This window comes from Callithrix jacchus, chromosome 19 (assembly GCF_049354715.1).
Source record: "Callithrix jacchus isolate 240 chromosome 19, calJac240_pri, whole genome shotgun sequence".
In the NCBI taxonomy this organism is placed as follows: domain Eukaryota; kingdom Metazoa; phylum Chordata; class Mammalia; order Primates; family Cebidae; genus Callithrix; species Callithrix jacchus.
In genome coordinates this window covers 17,708,948-17,736,515 of record NC_133520.1, presented here as the reverse complement: position 1 = coordinate 17,736,515, position 27,568 = coordinate 17,708,948, and the positions used below count along the sequence as shown (strand labels likewise).

At 40.6% G+C, this 27,568-nt stretch overlaps 1 protein-coding gene across 27 annotated transcripts in view; it reads left to right on the top strand.

Moving 5' to 3' along the window:
- The window catches only part of TRAF5 (TNF receptor associated factor 5), a 46,825-nt gene extending 19,617 nt beyond the window's left edge, over nt 1-27,208 (top strand). For 17 of the 27 annotated variants that reach the window (XM_035280456.3, XM_035280459.3, XM_008985272.6 and 14 more), the window contains 10 exons: nt 5,551-5,769; nt 6,737-6,794; nt 8,652-8,753; nt 12,748-12,912; nt 13,844-13,921; nt 14,227-14,301; nt 17,876-17,968; nt 23,140-23,280; nt 24,930-25,098; nt 25,739-27,208. In XM_035280456.3, coding sequence (XP_035136347.1) covers nt 5,551-5,769; nt 6,737-6,794; nt 8,652-8,753; nt 12,748-12,912; nt 13,844-13,921; nt 14,227-14,301; nt 17,876-17,968; nt 23,140-23,280; nt 24,930-25,098; nt 25,739-26,316 — 1,678 coding nt within the window. In that variant the 3' untranslated portion in view covers nt 26,317-27,208. The remainder of the gene's footprint in view (nt 1-5,550; nt 5,770-6,736; nt 6,795-8,651; nt 8,754-12,747; nt 12,913-13,843; nt 13,922-14,226; nt 14,302-17,875; nt 17,969-23,139; nt 23,281-24,929; nt 25,099-25,738) is intronic. The other 10 variants (XM_078356623.1, XM_078356625.1, XM_078356626.1 and 7 more) reach the window with 3 other exon arrangements.
- Nucleotides 27,209-27,568: the final 360 nt, after the last annotated feature.

Here is a 27,568-nt window from a genome sequence, read left to right as displayed (position 1 = left end):
ATTTATTTATTTTTGAGACTGAATATCACTCTATTGCCAGGCTGGAGTGCAGTGGCACAATGTCAGCTCACTGCAACCTCCACCTCGCTTGTTCAATGGAGCTGGGATTACAGGTGCACGCCACCACACCCAGCTAACTTTTGTATTTTTAGCAAAGATGGGGTTTTACTATGTTGGCCAGGATGGTCTCGATCTCCTGACCTCGTGATCCACCCGCCTTGGCCTCCCAAAGTGCAGGAATTACAAGCGTGAGCCACCGCCCCCCACCAATCGAGCAGATTATTCAATGTTTACTAGCACAGCACTGCCTGGGGCTCCCTAACACACTTTCAGGGGATCTGCATGGTAGAAACTATTTTCATAATGGTACTGACATCGTTTGCCATTTTTACTCTCCTTTTACAAATGCACAGAGGTGTTTTCCTGAAGCTTAATGATGAATGGTAATACAGCAGACTGGATGTAGGAGCAGACATGAGAATCCAGCTATCTTCTATGAAGCAAGACATGGAAGAGATGTGTAAAAGTGTAAAATGGTGGCACCCTTCTCATTTTTTATGTTTTGGAAAACAGTTATTTTTCATAAAAATGTTATTTGCGTTAACATATAATTGGCTTATTATCTTGAAGTAAATACTTTCTTTAATTCCTCAATTTGACTCTCAAGTATGGTAAATGTAAATAAATAAAACTCACATAAACAAAAACTCTTAGGGGTCCTCAATTTAAAAAAGACAAGGTTTTATTTTAGAGCACTTTTAGGTTCACAGCAAAATTGAGTGGAAGGCTGTTTATCAATTCTTTCTTTCAAGGATTGTGCCTTTGGTGTTATACCTAAAAGGTAATTGTCAAACTCAAGCTCATTTAGATTTTATTGTATGTTATCTAGTAAGAGATTCATAGCTTTGCATTTTACGTTTATGACTGTGATCCATTCTGAGTTAATTTTTGTGAAGGGTGTCAGGTCTGTGTCTAACTTCATTTTCTGGTGTGGATGTCCAGTTGTCCAAACACCATTTGTTGAAAAGACTATCTTTTGAGTTGACCCTGGGAATAAAGAGAAAAAAAAAAGAAAAAAGACGATCTTTGCATCATTGTTTTGCCTTTGCCCTTTTGCCAAGGGTCAGTTGACTATATTTATGTGGGTCTATTTCTGGGCTCTTTACTCTGTTCCATGGATCTATTTGTCTATTCTTTTGACAGTACTGCACTGTCTTGATTATGGTAGCTTTATAATAAGTTTTGAAGTTGGGTAGTGTCCATGCTCCAGCTTTGTTCTTCAATATTGTGTTGCTGTGTTGAGTCCTTGGCTCCTCAAGTTTTAAGAGTGTTATCTTAGACCACGTGCTGTGGCTCATACCTGTAGTAATCCCATTGCTTTGGGAGGCTAAGCTGAAAGGATTGTTTGTGGCGAGCAATTCAAGACCAGCCTAGGCAACATAGTGAGACTCTGTCTCTGAAAAAAAAATTAGCCAGGTGTGGTGGTGTGCACCTGTAGTCCTAACTACTCAGCAGGTCTAGGTGGAAGGATCACTTGAGCCCAGGAGTTGGAGGTTACAGTGAGCCATGATTATACCACTGTACTCCAGCCTGGGCTACAGAGTGAGACCCTGTCTGAAAAAAAAAGAGTGTCATCTTAGTCTGTTTGTGCTGCCATCACAAAACATCTCAGATTGGGTAATTTATAAAGAACAGAAATGTATTTCTTACAGTTCAGGAGGCTAGGAAGTTCATGATCAAGATGCCAGCAGATTCAGCGTCTAGTGAGGGCTTACTTTCTGTGTCCAAGATGGCAGCTTATTGCTGCATCCTCCAGAGGAGATGAACACTGTCCTCACATGGGGAAAGATGGAAGGTCAAAAGAACCTAGCTAGTTCCTTTGAGCCATTTTTAAGGTCACTAGTCCCATCCATGGATACAGAGCCCTCATGACTTAATCTCCTCCTAAAGGTTCCACCTCTTAATACTGTCACGCTGGACCTTAGGTATCAACATATGAATTTGGGAGGGGAACACATGATATTCAAATCATAGGGGGTCCTGAGACCAAAAAGTTGGAGAACTACTGTTGTAGCAAAAGATGGACGTACACACAGATGAGAGCCGTAGATTCTTGTGTTAGGAAGAGTGTAGAGTGTAGTGAAGGGGAACCAGAACTGAGTTTTGTACATCCGCTGCCTCGTTCTGGGAACTGAATGAGCCTGTTGCTTTAGGATACATCTCTGAGAGTTCAAATTTAGACACTGTGGGACAGACTTGGGCCTGGCCTCAGGAGAGAATCTCAGGAGAGCATAGAATATGACTTCAGGGTATAGGATGTGAAGTGCCAATCTCCTCTGGGATGAGGGAACACCAGGCAGAGTAGGGCAATTTGAAAGTGGTTTCTTCCAGTTCTCTGAGAGAAAGGTGGGTCTTGGTTATTAGGGCTGTGCATGGAAATAAAATGTTTTGCCTCTTCATCTTCAGAATTAAAACTTCTGTTAAATCCCAAGAGTCAACCATGTTTCAGAAGGGAGCATTTATATCTTATATTGCTTACCTATTGCCCTTGAAGTTTTGCAGGAAACATTAGAGAAAAAAGGTAGAGCTTTGGTCTCAAACCCCAGGATTTTTTTTTTTTTTTTTTTTTTGAGACAGGGTCTTGCTCTGTCACCCAGGCTGGAGTGCAATGTCATAATCAGGACTCACTGCAGCCTCCATCTCCCAGGCTCAAGTGATCCCCCTGCCTCAACCTCCCAAGTAGCTTGTGGAAAGGCCCTGTGGCAGAAGAGAGTGTAGTGTGTTAGAAGAACTAAAAGAAAGCCTGTGTGGCTGCAGTACAGAAAGCCAGGGAAGAGAGGTCCAGGATGTGGCTGGATTGGGGAGGAGACAGTCTTGAGCCTGCTTAGCATTGTGGGCTTTCCCTCAGAGCCCTTAGGAAAACACTGAAAGATGAAGAGAGATAACCTTACGTTTTACTTGCATTTTGAAAGTCTCAGCCTGGCTATAGTATGGAGAGTGGTTTGGAGAAGAAAACAACTAATGAACTTGTATTTAGTTCAGCTGAGAAATGACATGGCTTGGTACTTGTCTTAGCTTGGGCTGCTGTAAGAGAGCACATAGACTGGGTGGCTTACAAATAACAGATTCAGCTTCCAGAACTGTCAGAAATCTGTGTTGTTTCTCAGAGCATAGTGTAATGGAGGGGACCCTGAACTGATCAGGATGTCAGCATGATTGGGTTCTGAAGAGGTCCCTCTTCCAGGCTGCAGACTTAATTGCTGTATCATTACATGGCAGCAAGAGGGCCAGGGAGCCTCTGGCCTCTTTAAAGAGGAGGTCTCACCATGTTGCCTGGGCTAGACTTGAATTCCTGGGTTCAAGTCATCTTCCCACCTCAGCCTCCTGAGTAGCTGGGACTACAGGTGTGCACTGTCATTCCCAGCATTCTCTGGCCTCTTCTTTTAAGGGCACTAATCCCATTCATGAGGGCTCTACTCTCATGACTTCATTACCTGCCAAAGGCCCTACCTCCTAATACCATCACATGGGGGGTTAGAATTTCCACATATGAGTTTTGGAGGGAATACAAACATTCAATCTACTGCAATGACAGTGATAGATAGATACTGTGAGTAATATATTTGTGTGCAAGAAGTCATTACCAAACTCAAGATCATCTAGATTGTATCCTGTGTTATCTTCTAGTAGTTTTATAGCTTTGCATTTTATGTTTATGTCTGTGATGCATTCCAAGTTAATTTTTGTGAAGGCTGTCAGGTCTGTGTCTAGCTTTGTTTTCTGATGTGAATGTCCAGTTTTCCCAGCACCATTTTTTGAAAACACTTATCTTTGCATCGTTGTTTTGCCTTTGCTCCTTTGTCAAAGGTCAGTTGACTGTATTTATATTGGCCTATTTCTGGGTTCTCCATTCTGTTCCCTGGATCTGTTTGTCTGGTCTTTTGACAGTACTACACTGTCTTAATTATTGTAGCTTTATAATAAGTTTTGAAGTTGTGTAATGTCAGTCCTCCAGCTTTGTTCTTCTTCTTTGATGTTGTGCTGCTGTGTTGGGTCTTTGGCTCCACAAGTTTTAAGAGTGTTTTCTTAGGCCACGTGCGGTGGCTTACCCAGCACTTTGGGAGGCTGAGCCACAAGGATCACTTGTGTCTAGGAGTTCAAGACCAGCCTGGGTAACATAAAGGGACCCTGTCTGTATTAGTCTGTTTTCCTGCTGCTGATAAAGATACACCCAGACAGGTGTGGTGGCTCACGTCTGTAATCCCAGTACTTTGGGAGGCCAAGGTTGTCGGATCATGAGGTCAAGAGATTGAGACCATCCTAGCCAACATGGTGAAACCTGTCTCTACTAAAAATAAAAAAAAATTAGCTGGGCGTGGTGGCATGTACCTGTAGTCCCAGCTATTTGGGAGGCTGAGGCAGGAGAATCGCTTGAACCTGAGAGGCAGAGGTTGCAGTGAGCTGAGATTATGCCACTGTTCTCTAGTGTGGCAACAGAGCAAGACTTCGTAATAATTTAAAAAAAAGGCATACCCAAGACTGGGCAATTGACAAAAGGAAAAGGTTTAATGGACTTACAGTTCCATGTGGCTGTAGAAGTTCCCAAATCATGGCAGAAGGCAGGGAGAAGCAAGTCACATCTTACATGGATGGCAGCAGGCAAAGAGAGAGAGAGAGCTTGTGCAGGGAAACTGCCCTATAAAGTCATCAGATCTCATGAGACTTATTCACTGTCACAAAAATAGCACTGGAAAGACCACAATTGAGTTGCCTTCCACTGGGTCCCTTCCACAACATGTGGGAATTCAAGAGGAGATTTGGGTGGGCGTATAGACAAAGCATGTCACTGTCTCTAAAAAAGAATTTTTTTTTTAAATTGGCCAGGTGTGGTGGTGTGTGCCTATAGTGCCTGTAGTTCTAGCTACTGGGGAGGGATCCGTTGAACCCAAGAGTTGGAGATTATAGTGAGCCGTGATCACAGCACTGTACTCCAGCCTGGGCTACAGAGTGAGAACTTGTCCCTGAAAAAAAGAAAAAGAAGTGTTAGTCTGTTTGTGCTGATATAACAAAATACCTCAGACTGAGTAATTTATAAAAAACAGAAATTTATTTCTCATAGTTTTGGAGGCTGGAAATTCCAGGTTGAAGACATCAGCATGTTCAGTGTCTGGTAAACGCTTGCTCTGTGCTTCCAAGACGGTGAGAAATATATTTGCCTCTAAAAATTTATATTTTGTCCAAACATGTGGCCAAACTGACAGGGTAATTTAGCACCCTGTAAAAGGCTGATGGACAAAGAACTGAAGTCTCATAGAATCTTGCTAGAAGTCATCTGGTCCCAGCCTCTAACCGGAGCACTCCAAAGACATTGTACCTTTGCCAGAGCCCCTCCAGTGGTGGGAGGTTTTCACTGTTGTTACAAAGTCACAACAGAATGACCATGTGAATGATATATACTATTTATAGGACAAATAACCAAAGCATCTGATGGCTGTAGTTGTTTTGGTGTTTGCACACTTAATTTTCCTTCTCCTCCCCTGACCTCTGCAGAATGGCTTATTCAGAAGAGCATAGAGGTGAGCCCTGTGGTTTCATCCGCCAGAATTCCGGCAACTCCATTTCCTTGGACTTTGAGCCCAATATAGAGTACCGGTTTGTGGAGCCGTTGGAAGAACGCTACAAATGTGCCTTCTGCCACTCGGTGCTTCACAACCCCCACCAGACGGGATGTGGGCACCGCTTCTGCCAGCACTGCATCCTGTCCCTGAGGTGAGTGGGCAGGGCCTACAACTCCGGCCATGGCAGGCCCAGCATCCAGGTGCCAACTGTGGCCACTCAGCTGTTCTCATGGTTTTTGGGGTTGCTTTACTTGGCCACAGAACCATGACTATAAGGAGGGACTCTCCCAGATCCTCTGTGAGGTTCTGAAGAATAATCATTTTTGGGTTATTAATTTACAGATATTCTTTCTTAAAATTAATTTACAGATATCCTTTTCTTAAAATTCAGACTGCATCTGTTTCAGATGGGAGAGCAGACCTAGACACACACTCCATTATGGGAGCTGGCTGTGTGGAAGAGCTTGAATCTCACAGTGTCTGTGTTGTAGTCATTCCAATCTTCCCTTTCCTTGAGGCAGACGTGCTGTAGCACCTAGAGGAGACCTTGCTGCCATGGATGCTGTCCACTCCTGGGCAGCTGTAAGACCTGGGTCATGCTGTGTTGAGGGAGGAGACCAGGAGAGATGTGGAAGCAGACACACTTTGGGGGGGTTATATAGGAAACAAGGCAGTCATTTTACCCTGCCAAACCTTGAAAGTGGGTTATTACAGTGGATTCTCGTTCTCATGTGTTCGTGCATGCAGCACCTGTGTGTTCTGTGCTCTCGTGCTGAAGAGCTACAGTGTGGAACAGGACCCCCTGTCTTCCCTGTAGAATGCCCCAGTCCTGAGAAGGAGACAGATGTAGTACAGTGTGATAAACAAAGGACAAGGGGCATTTAGTTTTGTCCACTGACTGCATTCTGGAGGAGGCATGAAGTTTTTCAGGCAAACTGAAAAACTAGGAAGGTGTGAAGGAGGGGTGCAGTAGGCACCTTCTGGGTAGAGAGAACAGCATGTATAGACAGGGACCAGCCTGCCCAGGGCTAGAGCATGGCTGGAGCCCTGGGGCTGCTTTTGGAAATGCTGTTGAGGTAAACACCTAACTCTGGCTCCATTTTTATTTTTCTCTCCAGAGAATTAAACACAGTGCCAATTTGCCCTGTAGATAAGGAGGTCATCAAATCTCAGGAGGTAAGAAAGTCACTGCTTTGGTCTAGCAGCTCTCAGGGTGATAGGAAAGAAGTCAATGAATTGGACATAGAGATTGGAGCAGGAGAGTGGTCAAGGGAGACCTTCCTTGGAGTCCACATTCCTCTGCTGTGGGGTCACATCAGACCCGACTCATAGCCCTGTTTCAGAGGCTTGTTGGGATCTTTGTTGACCACACCCTTCCTCCACCCCAAGTCTCCTCTCCTGGTTCTTCCTTATCTCCTTCCTATATTAGCTCCAGCTAATGTATTTCATTATGGTTTTGATTTGCATTTTCCTGTTGGCTGATGAGTTTGGGAATTTTTTCAGGTGCTTATTGGCTATTTGTATATCTTCTTTGTTAAAAATGCCTATTTATTTCCTTTGCTTATTTTAAAAACTTGAATTATTTGCCTGTTGTTGCATTATAAAAGTTGTTTATAGCCTGTAATCCCAGCAGTTTGGGAGACTGAGGCAGGCAGATCATATAAGTCCAGGAGTTCGAAACCAGCTTGACCAACATGGCAAAACCCTGTCTCTACTAAAAAATACAATAATTAGCTGTGTGTGGTAGTGCACGACTGTAATCCCAGCTACCTGGGAGGTTGAGGCATGAGAATCACTTGAACCCGGGAGTTGGAGGTTTCAGTGAGCTGAGATCATGCCACTGCACTCCAGCCGAGGTGACAGAGCAAGACTCTGTCTCAAAAAAAAAAAAATAAAAGTTCTTTACATATTCTGGATATAAATATCTGCAAATATTTTTCTTCCATTCTGTGGGTTGTCTTTTCCCTTTCTTGTACTATGTTTAAAGCACAAAAACTTTTCATTTTGATGAAGTCTAATTCATCTGTTTTTTTTTTCTTTTTTTGGTTGCTTGTTCTTTTGGTGTTGTATCCAAGAAACCATTGTCTGTCCCATGTCAGGAAGATTTTCTCCCTTAAAACTCCTCTTTAAGTTCAGTTTTCTTCCTTTAGGGTTCTGTTGCAGCATGTTTAAGCAGAAGCTTCGCTTCAGCCTCTGGTCTGCTGTATATGCACCTTCTCTATACTTCTTATAATGTGTTTTGCAAATATCTACAACAGGGCTGTGCTGTACTTAGTGTCTGTCTGAGCTACTATTCCAGGGGTTGACATACTACAGTCTTGGGACAAATCCACCCTGCCACCCATTTTTGTATGTCCTGTAAGCTAAGAAACTCTTTTTATGTAATGGTGGATGCATAGAAACCTTGTATTTTTGCAGCTTCTTGTGAGTCTTAAACTACTTCAAAATAAAGTCTTTTAAAATAATCCAGAGAAGGTTTGTGATATGAGATTCAAATTTCAGTGTTCATAAATAGTGTTTCATTGGAACATAGCTGTTCCCATTCATTTAGGTATTGTATAACGAAGAATTGAAACATGGCAACAGAAACAATTGTGATGTGGACTATCTGACCCCTTACAGTTTGTGAACTCCTGGTTTGTGCTAAAATAGCAAGCCAGCACAGCCTGGGTGATGCTATCTGATGAGTGAAACATTAACCCTGGGACAGGAAGCTGAAAGCATCACTCTTGGCTAAGCTTCACCTCCTGACCTTTGAGAATGTGGGGTCAAGTTCACCATGAGATTTGCCTAGCTGCAGCCTGTTGCACTGGGCATTGTTACCTGGCTTGTATGTTTGATGGTTTGTCAAAAGCGTATATCTGAGACAGCCTTTTCTTTCAGTGTGGTGTAAGTGTAATATTTCCATTCCAGCAGTTGTCTGGAAGTTTCCACCTGCCTTCTGAGATACACTTGAAGACCAAATTAAAATAGTTTAATTCACATTGCTGTAAAACTTTGAAGTGTGTGAGAACTATTCTGTTTACCTTTTAGGTTTTTAAAGACAATTGCTGCAAAAGAGAAGTCCTCAACTTATATGTATATTGCAGCAATGCTCCTGGATGTAATGCGAAGCTTATTCTGGGCCGGTACCAGGTTGGTATTACTCATGAACAATATCTGCCTTTGCCATTTTTCCAGGGATGTGTATCGAACCCCTTTATGTGGCAGTTACTGAGCTAAGCATGTAACAGGGATTCAGTGGATTGCCCTCAGAGATTCCCAGTCTAGCAATACCGGTGGCTACAGTGCTGTGGCACCCCTAGGGCTGAGGTGTGAGTGAAGAGGTTCATCCTGTATGGAGCGCAGGAAAGACATCTTGTATCCACTAGACCTTAATTGTGTGGTAGGGATCACTGAGCCAAGCCAAATGAGAGGGTGTGGGGCATGCTCGACCAAACAAACACAGAATATGTCATTTTGGGGGAACTGGCTGGGACCCCGGGGATGACTACAGAAAGACGGTTGTGAGGTCCTTCTCCGAAAGCGTTTGCTCTCTCACTTGGTGGTGTCTTAGGAATTTCCCAGCAACTGTGAGGCCTGGTCTAATGGGGTTTATGATCTATGGCAGACCACTCAGATGAAGGCAGAGACAGGCTGTGGGTTAAAAGGTAAAGCATTGACAGGAAAGACAAACCAACAAGGTGCAGGGGAAATGTAAGTGAAGGGGAATTGAGTGCCGTTCAAATCAAGTAAGGCCAGCTGCTCTTCCCTCCAGCTAGGGAAGGTGGTTAAATAGGAAGCTAGAAACTTGTCATTGCCTGGCAGGCCCATGTCAAGTTTGACCACACTATGAGTGAACATGACTCAGGCATCTCTAACTTCTAGGGAATTGCTGAGAGGCTGCTGAAATTTCCCCCGCACACCCACACATTTTGGAACACGTATTTCAGATCATTCAGTCTTTTCTCTATCACTCCAAATCCCTCAGGCACTGAGCTTATAAATGTGTAAATGATTTCCTTGTTAACCCAGGGAATTCTTTGGAGGTTCATGGAACTTTTGTTACATTTTCATGTGTCCTTTGCCACTTGTTTTGAATAGTCAAGTCCTAGAGCGAGCGAGGCCTTTTTTCCCAACTTTGTTGTCACTAAGCCTAAAAAGCAAATGAGGCTGAAATGGACCATTGAACAGCTTTAGTGACCAGATCACAGGCTTGTGGAGAGCAGGGGCTGGTTTCTTTCCACCTGTTTCTTTTATATTTCCGCTCATTCCTTGTTTCCTATCCACCCCCTTGTGTGGTAAGGTGTAGAATCTTATAGGTAGCAGAGTTTCAATGAATGCTGACTGTTTGGGTGAGAGGTGAGGAGTAGTATCAACAAATTTTGGAGAAGAGATGGATTCCAACTGTGATATGATTCATACCACCGGAGGTGAATGAGAATACCTATATTTCTCTCACTGTCAAAAAACTGTTTGCCTTTTCTTCTGAGAAAAGATCAGTAAACTCTGTTAAGAGTCAAACAATAAAAAAAATAAGATAAAAAAGAGCCAGATAAGAACTATTTTAGGCTTTGCAGGCCATACAGTCTCACAATTACTCAGCTCTCCCATTTTAGAGGGAAAGCAGCTATAGACGATATGTAAAGAAACAGGTGTGGCTCCTTTCCAATACAACTTTAATTATAAAAACAAGTAGCAGGCCAGATTTGGCCTGTGAGTCCTCACTTGCTAATTTTGTTTTAAAGGACCCTCAGAGGGACAAGTTCTCTAACATTTTGGTAACTTTCTAGCATCACAGTAACTGCAGTGATTCAAAGGTTTTCATTGAGATATGCTTGCTTTTAAAAATCTAGAATGTTGGCCAGGCATGGTGGCTCATGCCTGTAATACCAGCACTTTGGGAGGCCGAGGCGGGCAGATCACCTGAGGTCAGGAGTTCGAGACCAGCCTAGCCAACATGGCAAAATTCCGTCTCTACTAAAAATACAAAAATTAGCTGGGCATGGTGGCCGGCGCCTGTAATCCCAGCTACTCGAGAGGCCGAAGCAGGAGAATTGATTGAAACCTGGGAGGTAGAGGTTGCAGTGAACTGAGATCATGCCACTGCATTCTAGCCTGAGTGACAGAGCAAGACTGTCTTAAAAAAAACAAAAAAAACATAGAATGTCCAGCCTGGCCAACATAGTGAAACCCTGTCTCTACTAAAAATACAAAAATTAGCCGGGCATGGTACGTATTTATAATCACAGCTACTCAGGAGGCTGAGGCATAAGGAAGTATTTTTACCCAGAAGGTGGAGGTTGCAAGTAATGGAGATCCCGCCACTTCACTCCAGCCTGGGCAATAGAGAGAGACCCTGACTCAAAAATAAAATAAAATTAAAAACTAAAACAGTATAGGAATACAAATAAAATAATCTAGAATATGAAGAACCTTGGAATGAACACTGCCCATGTCATCATTCTCAAATATTAAATAGTATATACATAACTTTATATAAAATAAAAAGAGCCTGATAGTAACTATTTTAGGCTTTGCAGGCCTTACAGCCTCACAATTACTCAGCTCTCCCATTTTAGAGGGAAAGCAGCTATAGACAATATGTGACAAAATAGTATTAAATAGTATATATATATATACTAAATAGTATATACTACTAAATAGTATATATATAAAACTTTAAATAAAATAAAAAAGAACCAGATATTAACTATTTTAGGCTTTGCAGGCCATACAGCATCACAATTAGTATATATACTATTAAATAGTATATAATACTATTAAATAGTATTATATTAAATAGATATATACTAATTAAATTATACTAATTAATAGTATATATCTATTTAATATAATACTATATACTATTAAATAGTATATATCACAATATATATATATCACAATATATACTATTTAATATTTAAATATCAATATGGTATTTAATATATAATAAAATATATAATATTAAATATTAATATTTAGTATATAACATTATTGATATATTATACTAATGATACATATGAATGATATGTAATATCAATAGTGATATATTTATATACTAAATATTGTAATAAATATATAATTATAATATATAATATATTTATTATATATTATAATGTTTAATATATAGTCTACCAAATAGATTTAATATAGTCTATTCAATATTATAATATTCAATATATAATCAATATTTAATATTTATATAAATATTCTATATTTATATATAGAATATATATTATATATTTGAATTATATTATTTATTAATTTCAAATATATTGTTTGAAATTATTTATATATTTATATAAATATAAATATTACAATACATTTATATAAATATATATTTATAATTTATATATAATCACAGGTGTACACCACCACACTTGGCTAATGAAAAAAATAAATTTGTGGAGACAAGGTCTTGGGGTTTCACTGTGTTGCCCAGGCTGGACTTGAGTCCTGGCCTCAAGTGATCCTCCTGTCTCAGCCTCCTAAAGTTCTGGGATTATGAGGATGATCCAGCACATATGGCCAATAAATTATCATTAATGGTTAAAAATATTTCCTCATTTACCAGTCTGACCACTCCCAGCTTCTCTAGGGCCTGCACACCTGTATTTCCTCCATCTCCTTCTCTTTATCATTTCTGGAATAGCTTCCTCTCCCTTCTTTTCATCTTCTTCATCCTTTGCCTTTCTTTCTTGAGTTAGGATATGCCCTTCTCTTTTTTTCTTTTCCTTGTTTCCTGTCTTTTACCATCTGCTGTGCATAGACCCATACTTGATGCTGGGGGTTCGGATGAAGAGTGCACAAAAGAAATAAAAATGTCCTTGAAGAACTTGTAAATTAAGGAATATCCAGGAACTAACCTGAGAATATGAGCACATTATTAGATCTTGGTGTACTTCCCTCTTCACCCATCTTCCCCTGTCCTCAGAATTCCTTCCAACCAAGGCAGCCCTCCCCATGCCCTCTCCTCAGCAGAGGCAGTGGGCTGCATCCCCTGAGAGCCTACACTGTGCCTTGCCCTGTGCAAGCCTTTCTGCGCAGCTGCCCACCCTGTTCTCTATCCCTCTCTAGGCCTTCCAGCTGACCTCCCTCCCACTGCCCTGGTCAGCAGGTCCCACTGGCCTGTTGTTATCTGTTACAGGATCACCTTCAGCAGTGCTTATTTCAAGCTGTGCAGTGTTCTAATGAGAACTGCCAGGAACCAGTCCTACGAAAAGACATGAAAGAGCATTTGAGTACATACTGTCAGTTTCGAGAGGAAAAATGTGTTTACTGCAAAAAGGATGTGGTAGTCATCAATCTACAGGTAAACAACACACATGGCTGGGCGCGGTGGCTCATGCCTATAATCCTAGCACTTTGGGAGGCCGAGATGAGTGGATCACCTGGGGTCAGGAGCTTGAGACCAGCCTGGCCAATTCGGTGAAAGCCTGTCTCTACTAAACATACAAAAATTAGCTGGGCATGGTGATGTGTGCCTGTAATTCAGCTACTTGGGAGGCTGAGGCAGGAGAATTGCTTGAACCCATGAGGTGGAGGTTGTAGTGAGCCGAGATCACGCCATTGCACTCCAGCCTGGGTGATGAGTGAAATTCCTTCTCAAGTTAAACAACAACAACAACACACAGAACAGTCATCTGTATGGAGCTAAATTATGCCTGAGTGGTCACAGTGAATCGGTGAAATGCCAGAACAACATTCCTGCATTTATTTTTGTTCAGAGGTAGGTCTAAAGAATTTGCTTTTTGGAGAGAAGTTCTGTGAAAAGCTTCAAGCCTTCTTGCTGGTAGCACTCCATTTATTGTTGGCAAAAATATTATTTGAACATGTGCTGTGTATGTGTAAGGAATGCTAGGTGCTGAGTCACAAGGAGGTGATGATAATGTCTCCTCTCTGAACTCTGCAGTGTAGCTGGGGAGGCGGGATGTAGGCCTAAAAAGAAACCATGGGTACCTTTTACATGTCCTGAAGGAGTTATGCTGGCAGTTCCCCAATCTACCTTCTTTGAGTCCTGTGCTCTATGACTGTTTTTTGGAATAACTGGAAGTTTTAATATTTCAATTAAGTTAATTTATGCCTAGAAAGCAGACATCTTTAATCCTTTTTTGGAACTAGGCCATAACTTTCTGTAGAGAGTAAGCCACATGACATATAGCGCCAAGAGACACAGGTGTCATCACTGTGAGGCCATGGAAGACAACCCTTGGCTTTGTTTTATTGCACTTTCTCTGTTTCAGAATCATGAGGAAAACTTGTGTCCTGAATACCCGGTAGTTTGTCCCAACAATTGTTCGAAGATTATTCTAAAAACGGAGGTAACTGCAAATAATCCTCTCTGTAGATTTTATGGAAGATAAAGTTTTGGTAATCATTGTGGTCTGCGTTTGATAAAATCCCATAGATAAGGGCCCAGGCCTTAAATTATACTCATGATAATGATGTCTCTGTCTTTCCTTCTCTTTGCCCTGTGAACTCTTTCCAGTTTTCATCATAGCTCTTTCTTGCCAGGCATCTCTCCTTCTCCTGGTCCTTGCCTTCTTCCCAAGTCACCTTTGGTTCCCCGATTGCTGCAGTTGGAGAATCAGTGATGAATTTATGCTTGTGGCTATCCATTTCGTAGGTGGATGAACACCTGGCTGTATGTCCTGAAGCTGAGCAAGACTGTCCTTTTAAGCACTATGGCTGTGCTGTAATGGTATGGAATGCCTTTTTGTTTCTGTCTCTGCATTCTACTGTATAATTCACTTGGCAAGTTCAGTTTACTCTCTGTTCCATTGAGGATGGAGAAAGACATACAGTTCTGAGAAATTTAAAGCTAATTATTTTAGGGTTCTCCAGTGAAACAGAACCAATGGGATATATACATATAGAGAGAGATTTATTTTAAGAAGTTGGCTCTTACAGTTGTAGGGGGATAGCAAGTCCAAAATCTGCAGGGCAGCTCAGCAGTCTGGAAACTCTGACTGGAGTTTCTATGCCGCAGTCTTGAGGAGAAGCACTTTTTCTTCAGGAAACCTTAGTATTTGCTCTGAAGGCCTTCAAATGATTGGACGAGGCCCACCACACTATGGAGGGTAATTTGCTTACTTCAGGTCTACCAATTGTTTTCATCACATCTATAAATACCTTCACAGCAACATATAGACTTGTTTTGACCAAACAATTGGGCACCATAGCCTAGCCAGGTTGACACATAAAATTAACCATCACAATAATTATTTCTAATTCCAATTCCATTGCCTCCACCTGGTTTGGAAACCTTCTGAGGTTACTCCTCTCATGATTACAAATCCTGGTTTTATGGTGATATACCCTTGTATATCACCAAGTATACTGAAACAAAATGGACTAAAATTATGTTTCAATATGTATGTTATTACCTTTTAAATACTTTAAAATAATTATTCATGAATTATACAAAATTAAAATAAAATTTGATTTCTACTTCAGTCTTTTGAATAGATTCCAGATGGATCAAAGTTTTAGGCATTAAAATATATCAGGCTCTGTATTATCATTCTGTGTTTTCTGTTAATCTAAAATTACTCCAAAATAAAAAGTTTATTTTTATTCAGTTTCCTGAAATCATGAAAATGCTAGAAGGAAAAATGAGTGAATTTTTTTATTCTTAAAATAAAGAGTCTGGTGCAGTGGTTCACACCTGTAATTCCAGTACTTTGGGAGGCTGAGATAGGTGGATCATTTGAGGTTAGGAGTTCAAGACCAGCCTGGCCAACATGGTGAAACCCCGCCTCTACTAAAAATACAAAAATTAACTGGACGTGGTGGCTGGCATGGGCACTTGTACTCCCAGCTACTGGGGAGGCTGAGGTATGAGAATCACTTGAACCCGGGAGGCTGAGGTTGCAGTGAGCCAAGGTCGTGCCACTGCACTCCAGTCTGGACGACAGAGTGAGAGTGTCTCAAAACAAAAACAAAACAAAACAAAAACCCAGAAACTATAACCAAAAATGCAGCTCTTTCTTAAATGACTGTCACAAAACCAGGAGCCATAATTTTGATAAACTTAATAATAAATATTTAAAACTTATATATGATTTTTTAAAATACCATAAATAAAGTCAAATAGCAAACCATGAATTGGAGGGAAAAGTTTGCAACATATGATCAGACAAAAAGAAAAGGGGGCTATTTTCCTTAATATACAAAGAATTCTTACATGTTAATAACTTACTCAACTTAATGGAAAAATAGGCAAAGATATATAGTATATAGGCAGTTCCAGAAAAAAATTTATTTGGCTGATAGATGTAAGAAAAGATACTCAGTTTCATTCCTAAATAAATATAGATTACGACAAGAAATATTTTACCTAATATCATCAAATTGATAAAGATTAAAACATTTTATGATACCTCACGTTTTTTAGGGCAGTTTGGTTATATCTATGAAAATAAAAAAGGAATCCACACATTGACCCTGCAGTTCTACTGCTAGGATTTATGCCACAGATATCCTTTTTTAAGTATACAGTGATTATACATACACAAACATACACAAAGATGTTTAGTTTATTATTGTTTGTATAGGAAAAAAAAAACCCAAACTAAAAACAACCTATAAGTCCATCATTAAAACATGAACTATATAGTTATATATTCATATTTTAGAATACTATGTAGCTGATAAAAATGAGATAGATATATATATATAAATTAAATATAGTATGTTCTCATTTGTGTTAAAAATGTATATAGCCTTACTGACTCTGGTAAGACTAGGAAATTGGGTGTGGAGATAGAGAGGCATTTTATTTATCATTCTTCATCTTATGTTGTTTGACATAAGCACATATTTCTTTTATTTTAAAAACCATTTTAAAATGTATATTCTGAGAAGACTTTAAAAAAATCAGTGAAGTCTATAAATTTGTCACATATCAAACCAGAGGTTGTCTTGGCTGCCAAAAAATAGGTTTTACCTTTCTTGTGAATGAAATACAGGATTGTCCAGCCTGAACAACATGGTGAAACCCCATCTCTTCCAAAACATACAAAAATTAGCTAGGCATGGTAGTGTGTGCCTGTAGTCCCAGCTACTTGGGAGGCTGAAGTGGGAGAATCTCTTGAGCCAGGGAGGCAGAGACTGCAGTGAACCAAGATCACGCCATTGCACTCCAGCCTAGGCAGCAGAGTAAAACCCTGTCTCAAAAAAAAAAAAAAAATGCAGAATTGCTTTCTAGCTCTGAAAAGGATCTTTACAGTCAGGTCCAAATCTTCAGTTGGTTTGTATTCTAGAACTTGCCTCAGTACCAGAGCTTGGGGTGGCTGGGGGAGTTATTCTCTGGAACCTTATTTAGAACAGCCTGTCACCAAAGAGGCCAACCCTAACCTGAATGGAAATTGATGATAAATATTTAGTTAGGATGGATCACCTTGAACACCTAACAAACATTTAATTTTACTAGTAATATAGGCAGTCTCCAAATAAATCTTTTAATGATTAGGGAAAAAGCAACCATTTCTTCTTACAAATATATTTTTTGGTTTTTGAGAGCAACCAATTTGCATAGGCTGATATTAAAATCAGCTGGCATTCCTTCTGCCCATGGCAGCCAGGAAGCGATTGGAGGCAGCGTGGAACTGTGCTTGACAGGAGGAAGAACTGGCGTTGACTTAAAACTGATTTGAAGATAACCCACCAAGGAGATAGGTTTTATGTGGGAATAGTTGAGAGATAAATCCATTTAACCCACAGTCATATACTCCCAAAGCAAGGAAGAAAATCAGCACTGGGAATTTTGGTATTGGCCTAATTCTGTCTCATGGTTTTGGTAGAATCCTAAAGCTGGGGCAGGGCATGGTGGTTCACACCTGTAATCCCAGCACTTTGGGAGGCCAAGGCAGATGAATCACTTGAGGCCAGGAATTCGAGACCAGCCTGGCCAACATGGTGAAACCCCGTCTCTACTAAACATATAAAAATTAGCTGGGCATGGTGGTGGGTGTCTGTATTCTCAGCTACTTGGAAGGCTGAGGCACAAGAATCACTTGAACCCAGGAGGCAGAGGCAGTGAGCCGAGATCACACCACTGCACTCCAGCCTGGGCAACAGAGCAAGCAATCAAAAAAAAAAAAGAATCCTAAAGCTGGAAAAGGAACCCACTGGAGTCATTTTTCCTGCAACCCACCTAGAGACTGCTGCATGTTTAAACTATTAAAGTAAGCAAAGTTGTTAAAATATCCTACCACCTCTCTCATTTTTTGGAGCTCTCATCAACCTGACTTATTTTTCTCTTCACATTGAAGGATAAACGGAGGAACCTGCAGGAACATGAGCAGTCAGCCTTACGGGAGCACATGCGTTTGGTTTTAGAAAAGAACGTCCAATTAGAAGAACAGGTAAATTTTCAAAGGTACAAATATAAAATGAAGCAACAGAATTGCTGAGATTTGCTTTCTTTGTGCTGGTATTTTTCTATTCTCCTCTATTTCATGTTAAGTCAATTGGAGATAGATGTTTTTCTGTTAAGTAGCCAAAAAGGCTCATAGAATTATAGAATGTTAGAATTGGAAGGTGCCATTAAGATCCTTGGGTCCATCCCCTTCATTCAACAGACGAAAAAAGAGCTCTGAGAAATTTTTGTGTTTTAATTGGACGTAGCAGAATTCAACCTCAAAACCCATGTCCTCTGATTCTAAATCCAGTACTCCCCATGGTATACCATAACTGCCTCTCAATAGCCTATCTACACAGCTTTTGGTTAATACCTGGTACCTAGCAATTTGATGTCAATTTGATGTTTAAGTACATTAATATTACTGTGAAACAACAGTTGACTATCTGTTCTAAGCACTATGGGTTTTATAAATTTTGTGATAAGTCTAAGCTCCTGCCTTTGAGAAGCTTTGCAGCCTGACAAATGCATACATACACACTTATTTCACTGAGTTGTGATTATCAAGTGAAATGATATGCAAATGCCTGCCATAGTTCCTGTGGCACTCATATTAACCTCAGTAAATGCTGACTCTATTGAGCACTTTTTAGGAAAGTTAATTATTTTGTTAGAACATCTCAAAAAATCAGACTTTTCAAGCCTAAGTAGGGAAGAAAACTATCCATTTTCAGAAAAGGAGGTGATGTTTACTACTGCAGAGGATTTTTTGATGTCTGATTTTTCTATTAAAGTAGATATGTGAGTTTCCAGGGTCAGATCCTGGAGAAAATTAGGAAGACTAATTAAACAGTAACTTTGGTAGAAGGCATGCTGCCTCGTAACTGTTCTCAAGGTCTTTCTATATCAGTTGCCTCATTCATCCATCCTTTCATTCAAGAAGCATCTACCATATGTCAGGTACAGTGTTTGCTGTTAGGGACACTGAACCAAGGAAGACATAGCCTCTACCCTTGAAGAACTAACATAAATATAAACAGGTAAGTTGTCATGGCTTGTAGAATGTGGTATAACTCAGTCTGGGGTACAGAGACTGTAGCAGTTTATTCTGGGTGAGTTGGGGAAGACTATTCGAGGTAATATATCCAAGCTGCCTCTTGAAGGAGGAAAGGTTCAGCAATTAAAATGTGGAAAAAGGACATCCAAAAGGGAGAGCTTGCACTGAAGCAGGGAGGCATAAGAAATTCTGATGGATCAAGGAAATGGGGTTTTAGGATGAATGGACTTCTGAGTATGAGACAGGGAAAGGCTGGAGACTGGTGTGTTGGATCCAGATTGCAGTGGCCTTCCGTGTAGCCTATGAAGTTTTGAAAACTGTGCATTCAATTATTTTTTCATTCATTCATATTCTGCCTTGTTTCAGAAAGGTTTTCAGAGCCAGAAGTTTGAACTAATGATTTTTTCAGTAATAGGGCGCTAATGGAGGTTTCTTAATTGGAAAATATTTGGCCAGCTAATTATTTGTTGAGATAGGGTCTGGTCCTGTCACCCAGGCTGGAGTACAGTGGTGCGATCTGGAGTCTCTATAATCTCTGCCTCCCAGGCTCAAGAAATCCTCCCACCTCAGCCTCTTGAGTAGCTGGGACTATAGGTGTGCACCACCACACTCAGCTAATTTTCATATTTTCTTTTCTTTTTCTTTTTTTTTTGAGATGGAGTCTCACTCTGTCGCCAGGGCTGGAGTGCAGTGGCGTGATCTTGGCTCACTACAACCTCCACCTCCTGGGTTCAGGCGATTCTTCTGCCTCAGCCTCCTGAGTAGCTGGGATTACAGGCACGTGTCACCACACCCAGCTAATTTTTTAAAAATTTTTAGTAGAAGGCCGGGCGCGGTGGCTCACGCCTATAATCCCATCACTTTGGGAGGCCGAGGCGGGTGGATCACGAGGTCAAGAGATCGAGACCATCCTGGTCAACAAGGTGAAACCCCATCTCTACTAAAAATCCAAAAATTAGCTGGGCATGGTGGTGCGTGCCTGTAGTCCCAGCTACTTGGGAGGCTGAGGCAGGAGAATTGCTTGAACCCAGGAGGCGGAGGTTGCGGTGAGCTGAGATCGCGTCATTGCATTCCAGCCTGGGCAACAAGAGCAAAACTCCGTCTCAAAAAAAAAAAAAAAAATTTTTTTTAGTAGAGACGAGGTTTCACCATCTTGGCCAGGCTAGTCTTGAACTCCTGACCTCGTGATCCACCCGCCTTGACCTCCCAAAGTGCTGGGATTACAGGCGTGAGCCACTGCAGCTGGCCATTTTTGTATTTTTTTTGTAGAGACAGGGTTTCACCATGTTGCCCAGGCTGGTCCCATGAGCTCAAACCATCTGCCTGCCTCAGCCTCTCAAAGGGCTTTGTTTGTTTTTTAAAAGCAAGACAGTTGGTAATAGCATGGCAATTGATAAGAGTGAAGGCTCTGGAGCCAGAATGCCTAGGTTTGCAGCCAGGTTGCACACTAGCCATATGAATTTGGACAAACTACTTCATCTCTCATCCCGAGTTTCCTCATTTGTAAATGGGATTGTGATGATGGTTAAGCTAGTAGCACAATCCTAACACACAAGAAGCACTTCAATAGTAGGTGGAAGCAAGATGCTGGAGGTGGTGGTAGTGATGGTGAAGGCTCGACCAAGGCCATGTCAGTGGGCTGGAAAGAGAGCATCAAGAGACATTCTGAGGAGGTTGTAAACCACATGTAGTAAGCTGAGTAAACAGGGGACATGGTAATGATATTAACTGAGATTGGCCTACAGAACTGGAGCAGGTTAGAGGTGAGGGTGCAGAGAGAGACAAGGAGTTTGCTTTTGGTCAGGCAGGTAGGTAGAAGTCAGCTCTCAGGGTCTAAATAAAGGATTCTAGGGCCAGAGATCAAATGATTCTCTCAGCCATTTGTGCATTCATTCATAAAACATGTATCAAATGCCTTTTCTGTGCCAGGCACTGTCCTAGGCTCTAGGGATAAAGAAATAAGCAGATACAGTCTCAAGAAACAATTTAGTGGAGGAGAAGACCAAAACAACAACAAAAAGCAAGTTACAAGTGTGATAATGATGATTTATACACTAGAATGTGAACAGGATATCATGGAACTTGAGAGGTGGTCCGGGTGGGCAGTACTAGTAAGGAATATTTCCAAGAGGATGTGCCTGTGAGTGGAGGCTTAAAAAGTGGTAGTTTTTAGATGAAGAGAGAAGTGTCTGAGAAAGCAGGGCCTGATGGGAAATAAGAGTTGTGTGGTCTTGCTGGGCAAGGATGCATGTGGAATGTGAGTGGGCTTGAGGCTGAAAATTTAGCCAGGGTCAGGTCATGTAGGGCCAAGTGTCACCTATAAAAGAAAGCCGCTAGAGACCTTCATGCAGGGAATGCTCAAGCCCAGATTTTTCTCTTAATATTATTCTGGTCACAGTATGGAGTACGAATCGAAGGAAAACAAGACTAAAGCCAGGGAGAGCATTCATGCTGTTCGTTCGTTTAACAAACATTTATCAAGCACCTCCTGGTGCCAGGCACGAGTCCAGTTGCTGGGGTCATAGTGGACTGTGAGATTTATGCCAGTCCCGGCTCCCATGGAGCTTGTTACAGTGTGTGTTGCAGGTAGAACCGGTAGAGCAGGACCAGTTAGAAAGCTGCTGTAGTAGCCCAAGGGAGAAATAATGAAGACTGAAACTAGTGCTGAAATGAGAAACGGATGTAAGTCTTTTTCTTTCTATTGTCAGTGTTAAAAGTTAAAGTTGGCAACTGTTGCAGATTGAATGGATGTGGGCATAAGAGAAGAGCTGTCTGGGATCAGCTTTAGGTATCTAGTTGTTTCCCTCAAGTAGAGTATAAAATCTGTCAGTATGTTACCCACATGTTTTGCCTATCACTTGCTGGGTTGTTTGCTGACGCGTTACTTAAACTCTGTACCTCTGTTTCCTCATCTGAAAAATGAGTCTAGTATTCATGCAACTCATAGGGTTCTTTGAGGCATACAAGAGCTAATGAATAAAAGGGTATGACAACAAATTTTTGCTATTATTACTATTGATACTGTGCATATAGCATTTAATGTGGTATGGTGATGGGTACTCTTAGTTTTATTTATTTATTTATTTATATTTTTGAGATGGAGTTTCACTCCATCTTTGTTGCCGAGGCTGGAGTGCAATGGCGCTATCTTGGCTCACAGCGACCTCTGCCTCCTGGGTTCAAGCAATTTTCCTGCCTCAGCCTCCCAAGTAGCTGGGATTACAGGCATGCACCACCATGCCCAGCTAACTTTTTGTATTTTTTAGTAGTGATGGGGTTTCTCCATGTTGGTTAGGCTGGTCTTGAACTCCCGACCTCAAGTGATTCACCAGCTTCGGCCTCCCAAAGTGTTGGGATTACAGGTGTGAGCCACCATGCCCAGCCTAGTTTTATTTTGTTTTAAGAGCCAAGGTGTCACTATGTTACCCAGGCTGGACTCAATCTCCTGGGCTCAAGTGATCCTCCCCCATCAGCCTTTCAGGTATCTTGGAATACAGGTATGTTCTGGCTTCTGTGGTTGCTTACTAGGTGCATGTTGAATAAATGAAGAGAACTAGTTCAGTAAATGTCTGTCATTAGATGAACCATCATTGTAGGTTAGGTATAGAAAAGGCTGATGAGAAATTCTGTGGCTGTGCCTTTTTGGAACCACCTGTAAATATCTTCCTACAGCCAGGCACGGTGGCTCAGGCCTGTAATCCCAGCACTGTGGGAGGCTGAGGCAGGTGGATCACAAGGTCAGGAGATTGAGACTATGCTGGCCAACATGGTGAAACCCTATCTCTTCTAAAAATACAAAAATTAGCTGGGTGTGGTGGTGCACGCCTGTAGTCCCAGCTACTTGGGAGGCTGAGGCAGGAGAATCGCTTGAACCCAGGAGGCAGAGGTTACAGTGAACTGAGATCATGCCACTGCACTCCAGCCTGGGCAACAGAGCGAGACTCTGTCTCAAAAAAAAAAAAAAACTTCCTACAATTATATAGGAATCTGTCTGTAAATATTTTCCTAGGAATAAATATGTATTTTTTTCCTACTTTCTTAGCTGCAAGTATGATTTTAACTTATATGCATGCCATTACATTCAGTGGCCTTATTTTTCCTCACATTCCTGTTATTAGATTTCTGACCTATACAAGAGCCTAGGACAGAAAGAAAGTAAAATCCAGAAGCTAGAAGAAACTATAAGTAAAATTGAAAAGGAGTTCAAGCAGCATACACAGTTCTTTGGCAGAAATGGAAGCTTCCTCTCAAACATCCAGGTGAGAAATGGCCTTTCTATTGAAAGCCAAAAGTTGGCTTTCAATTGCAGTGAGGATTTTTCTTTTAAGTGTTTAAAGAGAAGTAATTTAAAATATACAGAAAAGCTGTAAGAATAAGATGGTGCAAAGAACACTTGTATAACCTCCACCCAGATTCACTCATGTTCAACATTCTGTGCTGTTTGCTTCATCATTCATGCTCCCCGCCGCTGCTCCTTCCCCGATGTGTGTGTGCACGTGCATGTGCGCTTTCTAAACCATTTGGGAGTACACTGTGTATATTATTGCCCTTTACCTCTGCATACTAATATTTCAGTATATATTTCCTCAGAATAAAGATCTTCTTTTACACAACCCCAGTAACTTTAACATTGATACAACACTTCTACATAATTTATAGCAATTAGGGTTTTAATTAATGTTGGGCCAGTATTAATCACTTGATTGCAGATTCATTGAGAGCATCTGTAGTCCTGTATTTTGTAGTGAACAAGTGAAATATTAATTCCATTGGGAAGAAAACACTTTAAACATCACTAAAATATAGCAAAAAGAAGTACTTTGTAAATTATGAATGTTAAGTAACCACAAATGAATTCTGATGAATAATATCTTTATCATGATTATAAAATTTATAGTGAAAAAGATTTCAAGACATATGGTATAGGAGATATGTTTGAAATTTAGATTATCCCAGAAAATCTAGGCCCTATCATTTCCATATTTGTCCAGCACATTACATACATACATACCCCCCACAGATACATACAATATATGTATGTGAAATATATATGTAAGATATACGTATATGTGTATATACATATATACATATACATGTACAGATGCTCCTTGACTTACAATGAAGTTATATCCTGATAAACCCATTAAGTTGAAAATATCATAAGTCAAAAATATGTTTAGTACACCTAACCTATTAATCATAGCTTAGCCAAGTATACCTTAAATGTGCTTAGAACACTTACATTAGCCTACAGATGGGCAGTCATCTAACACAAAGTCTATTATATACTAAAGTATTGAATTCCCCATGTAATTTATCAAATACTGAAAGTGAAAAAATAAAATGGGTACTCTGAGTAGCCATACCTTGTATATACACACTCAGAGAAAGGGAGTAGTAGTTTTATTAATCTTTTCCACCTGAGAGAGCAGTCAAGCGTTTAGGCCTTACTCAGGGCCTTCTGTTCCACCTGTAGAGCTCAGGCCAGAAGAGGTGGGCCTATTCCATCTCATTCTCCAACTTCTGGCAGAGCAGGAGTGAATCAGGAGACTGGCCTCTAAGAAGGGAAAGAAGTGATAGGGCAAGAGGAGAGATAACATGAAAATAAATATATAAAAATGGGTTAGAGAACCAAGCAGAGGGAAACAAAGGGAGGATAAAAATTAGATAAAGAGAAGTTCAAACATTTAGAACAGGAGCTGTGGTAAGAGAAGAGGAGGAGGAAGATAATTAGGTGGCTTATTTCTCTGTGATCCTCACTGAATTTTATTTTCTGGGCTTGTATTTTTCATCCTGTTAATTGATTGATTAAATGTGATATGTTTGAATTAAAAAAAAAGTTAATCTCAATGAATTACTAAAATAGTAACTAATTTTTTAAACATCATGATCCATTTTGTAATGAAAGGTTTTTGCCAGTCACATTGACAAGTCGGCTTGGCTAGAAGCTCAAATGCATCAATTATCACAAACGGTTAAACAGCAACAAAATAAATTTGACCTGAGGCCTTTGATGGAAGCACTTGATACAGTGAAACAGAAAATTACCCTGCTAGAAAACAATGATCAACGATTAGGTATGTCTGATATCTTATTTCTCTTTTGGTGACTCATTTGTCTGCATGTGTTCATGAAACAAACACCTGGCCAAATAGAGAGTCACATCTGTCCAGGATAAACAATGGCTGAATCTGCTATTTGTGAGAGCATCATGAGATTTCTAGCTACTCAGGCAAAAATGAAGGAGGACTATGAGCGGGGTTGGGGAACTGGGCTAGGAAATTCCAAGACTGGAAACAGGACTGCAAATTCCAACAGGGATTGATGACTTTTAAGAAGAGTGGAAAATAATGAGAAAGTGCAGGGAGAGATATGGTGGGATCATTGTTTAGGTATGGAAAAATATAAAAGGGTTTGACTATTTAAAAGCATTCTAGTTGGAAAAGTATGGGGCTCAGCATGCTGATTCACCCTAGTTGAATGCTCAGTGTGTCTTCTCTACACTTCAGTGAGTTTAATAGTACACATCAAGGTTTCCTTGGAGGCAGTGTGCCGAGACATGATATTTCCTGGGTTAGTATTATTACAGTAAATGCTCCATTTGCAGACACTGAATTCGGCTCATCTTTAAGATACCAGAATTCCCAAATTCCACTTTGGGAAAATTCTAAATATATGTTTTAGGCCTATGCAATCTTTCTTTTTCCTTATTTGCAGCTGTTTTAGAAGAGGAAACTAACAAACATGATACCCACATTAATATTCATAAAGCACAGCTGAATAAAAATGAAGAGCGATTTAAATTGCTGGAGGGTACTTGCTATAATGGAAAGCTCATTTGGAAGGTGACAGATTACAAGATGAAGAAGAGAGAGGCGGTGGACGGGCACACAGTGTCCATCTTCAGCCAGTCCTTCTACACCAGCCGCTGTGGCTACCGGCTGTGTGCTAGAGCATACCTGAATGGGGATGGGTCTGGGAAGGGGACACACCTGTCCCTGTACTTTGTGGTCATGCGAGGAGAGTTTGACTCATTGTTGCAGTGGCCATTCAGGCAGAGGGTGACCCTGATGCTTCTGGACCAGAGTGGCAAAAAGAACCACATTATGGAGACCTTCAAGGCTGACCCCAACAGCAGCAGCTTTAAAAGACCTGATGGGGAGATGAACATTGCATCTGGCTGTCCCCGCTTTGTGGCTCATTCTGTTTTGGAGAATGCCAAGAACACCTACATTAAAGATGACACTCTGTTCTTGAAAGTGGCCGTGGACTTAACTGACCTGGAGGATCTCTAGTCACTGTTTTTGGGGTGATAAGAGGAATTCTTGGGGCCAGAACCATGGAGGAGAGCACATTTGACTATCATATTGACCTGGATTTAGACGCAAAGCACATTTGTATTTGCCTTTTTCCTTTAATGTTTGAAGTCAGTTTAAAACTTCTGAAGTGCTGTCTTTTTACATTTTACTCTGTCCCAGTTTGAAACTTAAAACACCTAGAATATCCTATTATTTCTATTTTTATATTTCTTGAAAGATGGTAAGTTTCTTGAACTCTTCAGGGCGTTTCTCTTTTACTGGTGCTTAGCACAGTGTCTCAGGCACTCTAAATATTGAATGTTATGGAGGACACAGAGGCAGCAGAATTCCCAGTTGAAATGCTTTGATATTTTATTGTTTGGCCTGTTGATTCTGGACCTGGCCTTAAGCCTGCAAAAGCCATCTTTATAAAGATAAGGTAGGCTGTTCCAGTTACAAAGATAACATGCTCAGTTTCTTTTTTTTTCCAGTTAAATGCTAAATATGTGGAAATTACTATACCTCTAAGTATTTTTATGAAATTCATTAGCAGTTTGCAAGCACAATTTTTCAAGGCTACATAAGAACTGGTGAATGGAGTAAGGATTTACATTCTCCCTGCTGAAGTGAAGCAGAAAGTACTGCTTAGTAATATATAAGACATAACCCGCCAGCTACAGTTCAGATTTCATTAGGTTCATCCCTATGAAAAAAACTAATTTCATAGGTCAAACGTGGAAAAAAATGAGCAGTTTCACAAGATTCAATCAAATAAATATATATGTACATATATATACACACATATATATATATACATGTCCACCTATATGTGTATGTATATAAACAGTTTGAATGTATTTTGATAACAATAAATCAATGTGAAGATGGATAGAATTTAGTACATGACAGAGAAAATGTCGTAAATGGATAAAAGGAATTTACAACTTGGGTACAAAACCTTTACAGTTTCCTGTGGGTGTCAGAAGTACTCTGAGCCAAGGCTGATGGCTAAAACAGTATCTCCTATTCTCTGAGAACTTTCTTTTTTGAGTCAAAGTCTCGTTCTGTCACCTAGGCTGGAATGCAATGGCACAATCTCAGCTCGCTGCAACCTCCACTTCCTGGGTTCAAGTGATTTTCCTGCCTCAGCCTCCTGAGTAGCTGGGATTACAGGTGTCCACCACCACACCTGGTTGTACTCTTAGTAGAGACGGGGTTTCGCCATGTTGGCCAAGATGGTTTCAAACTC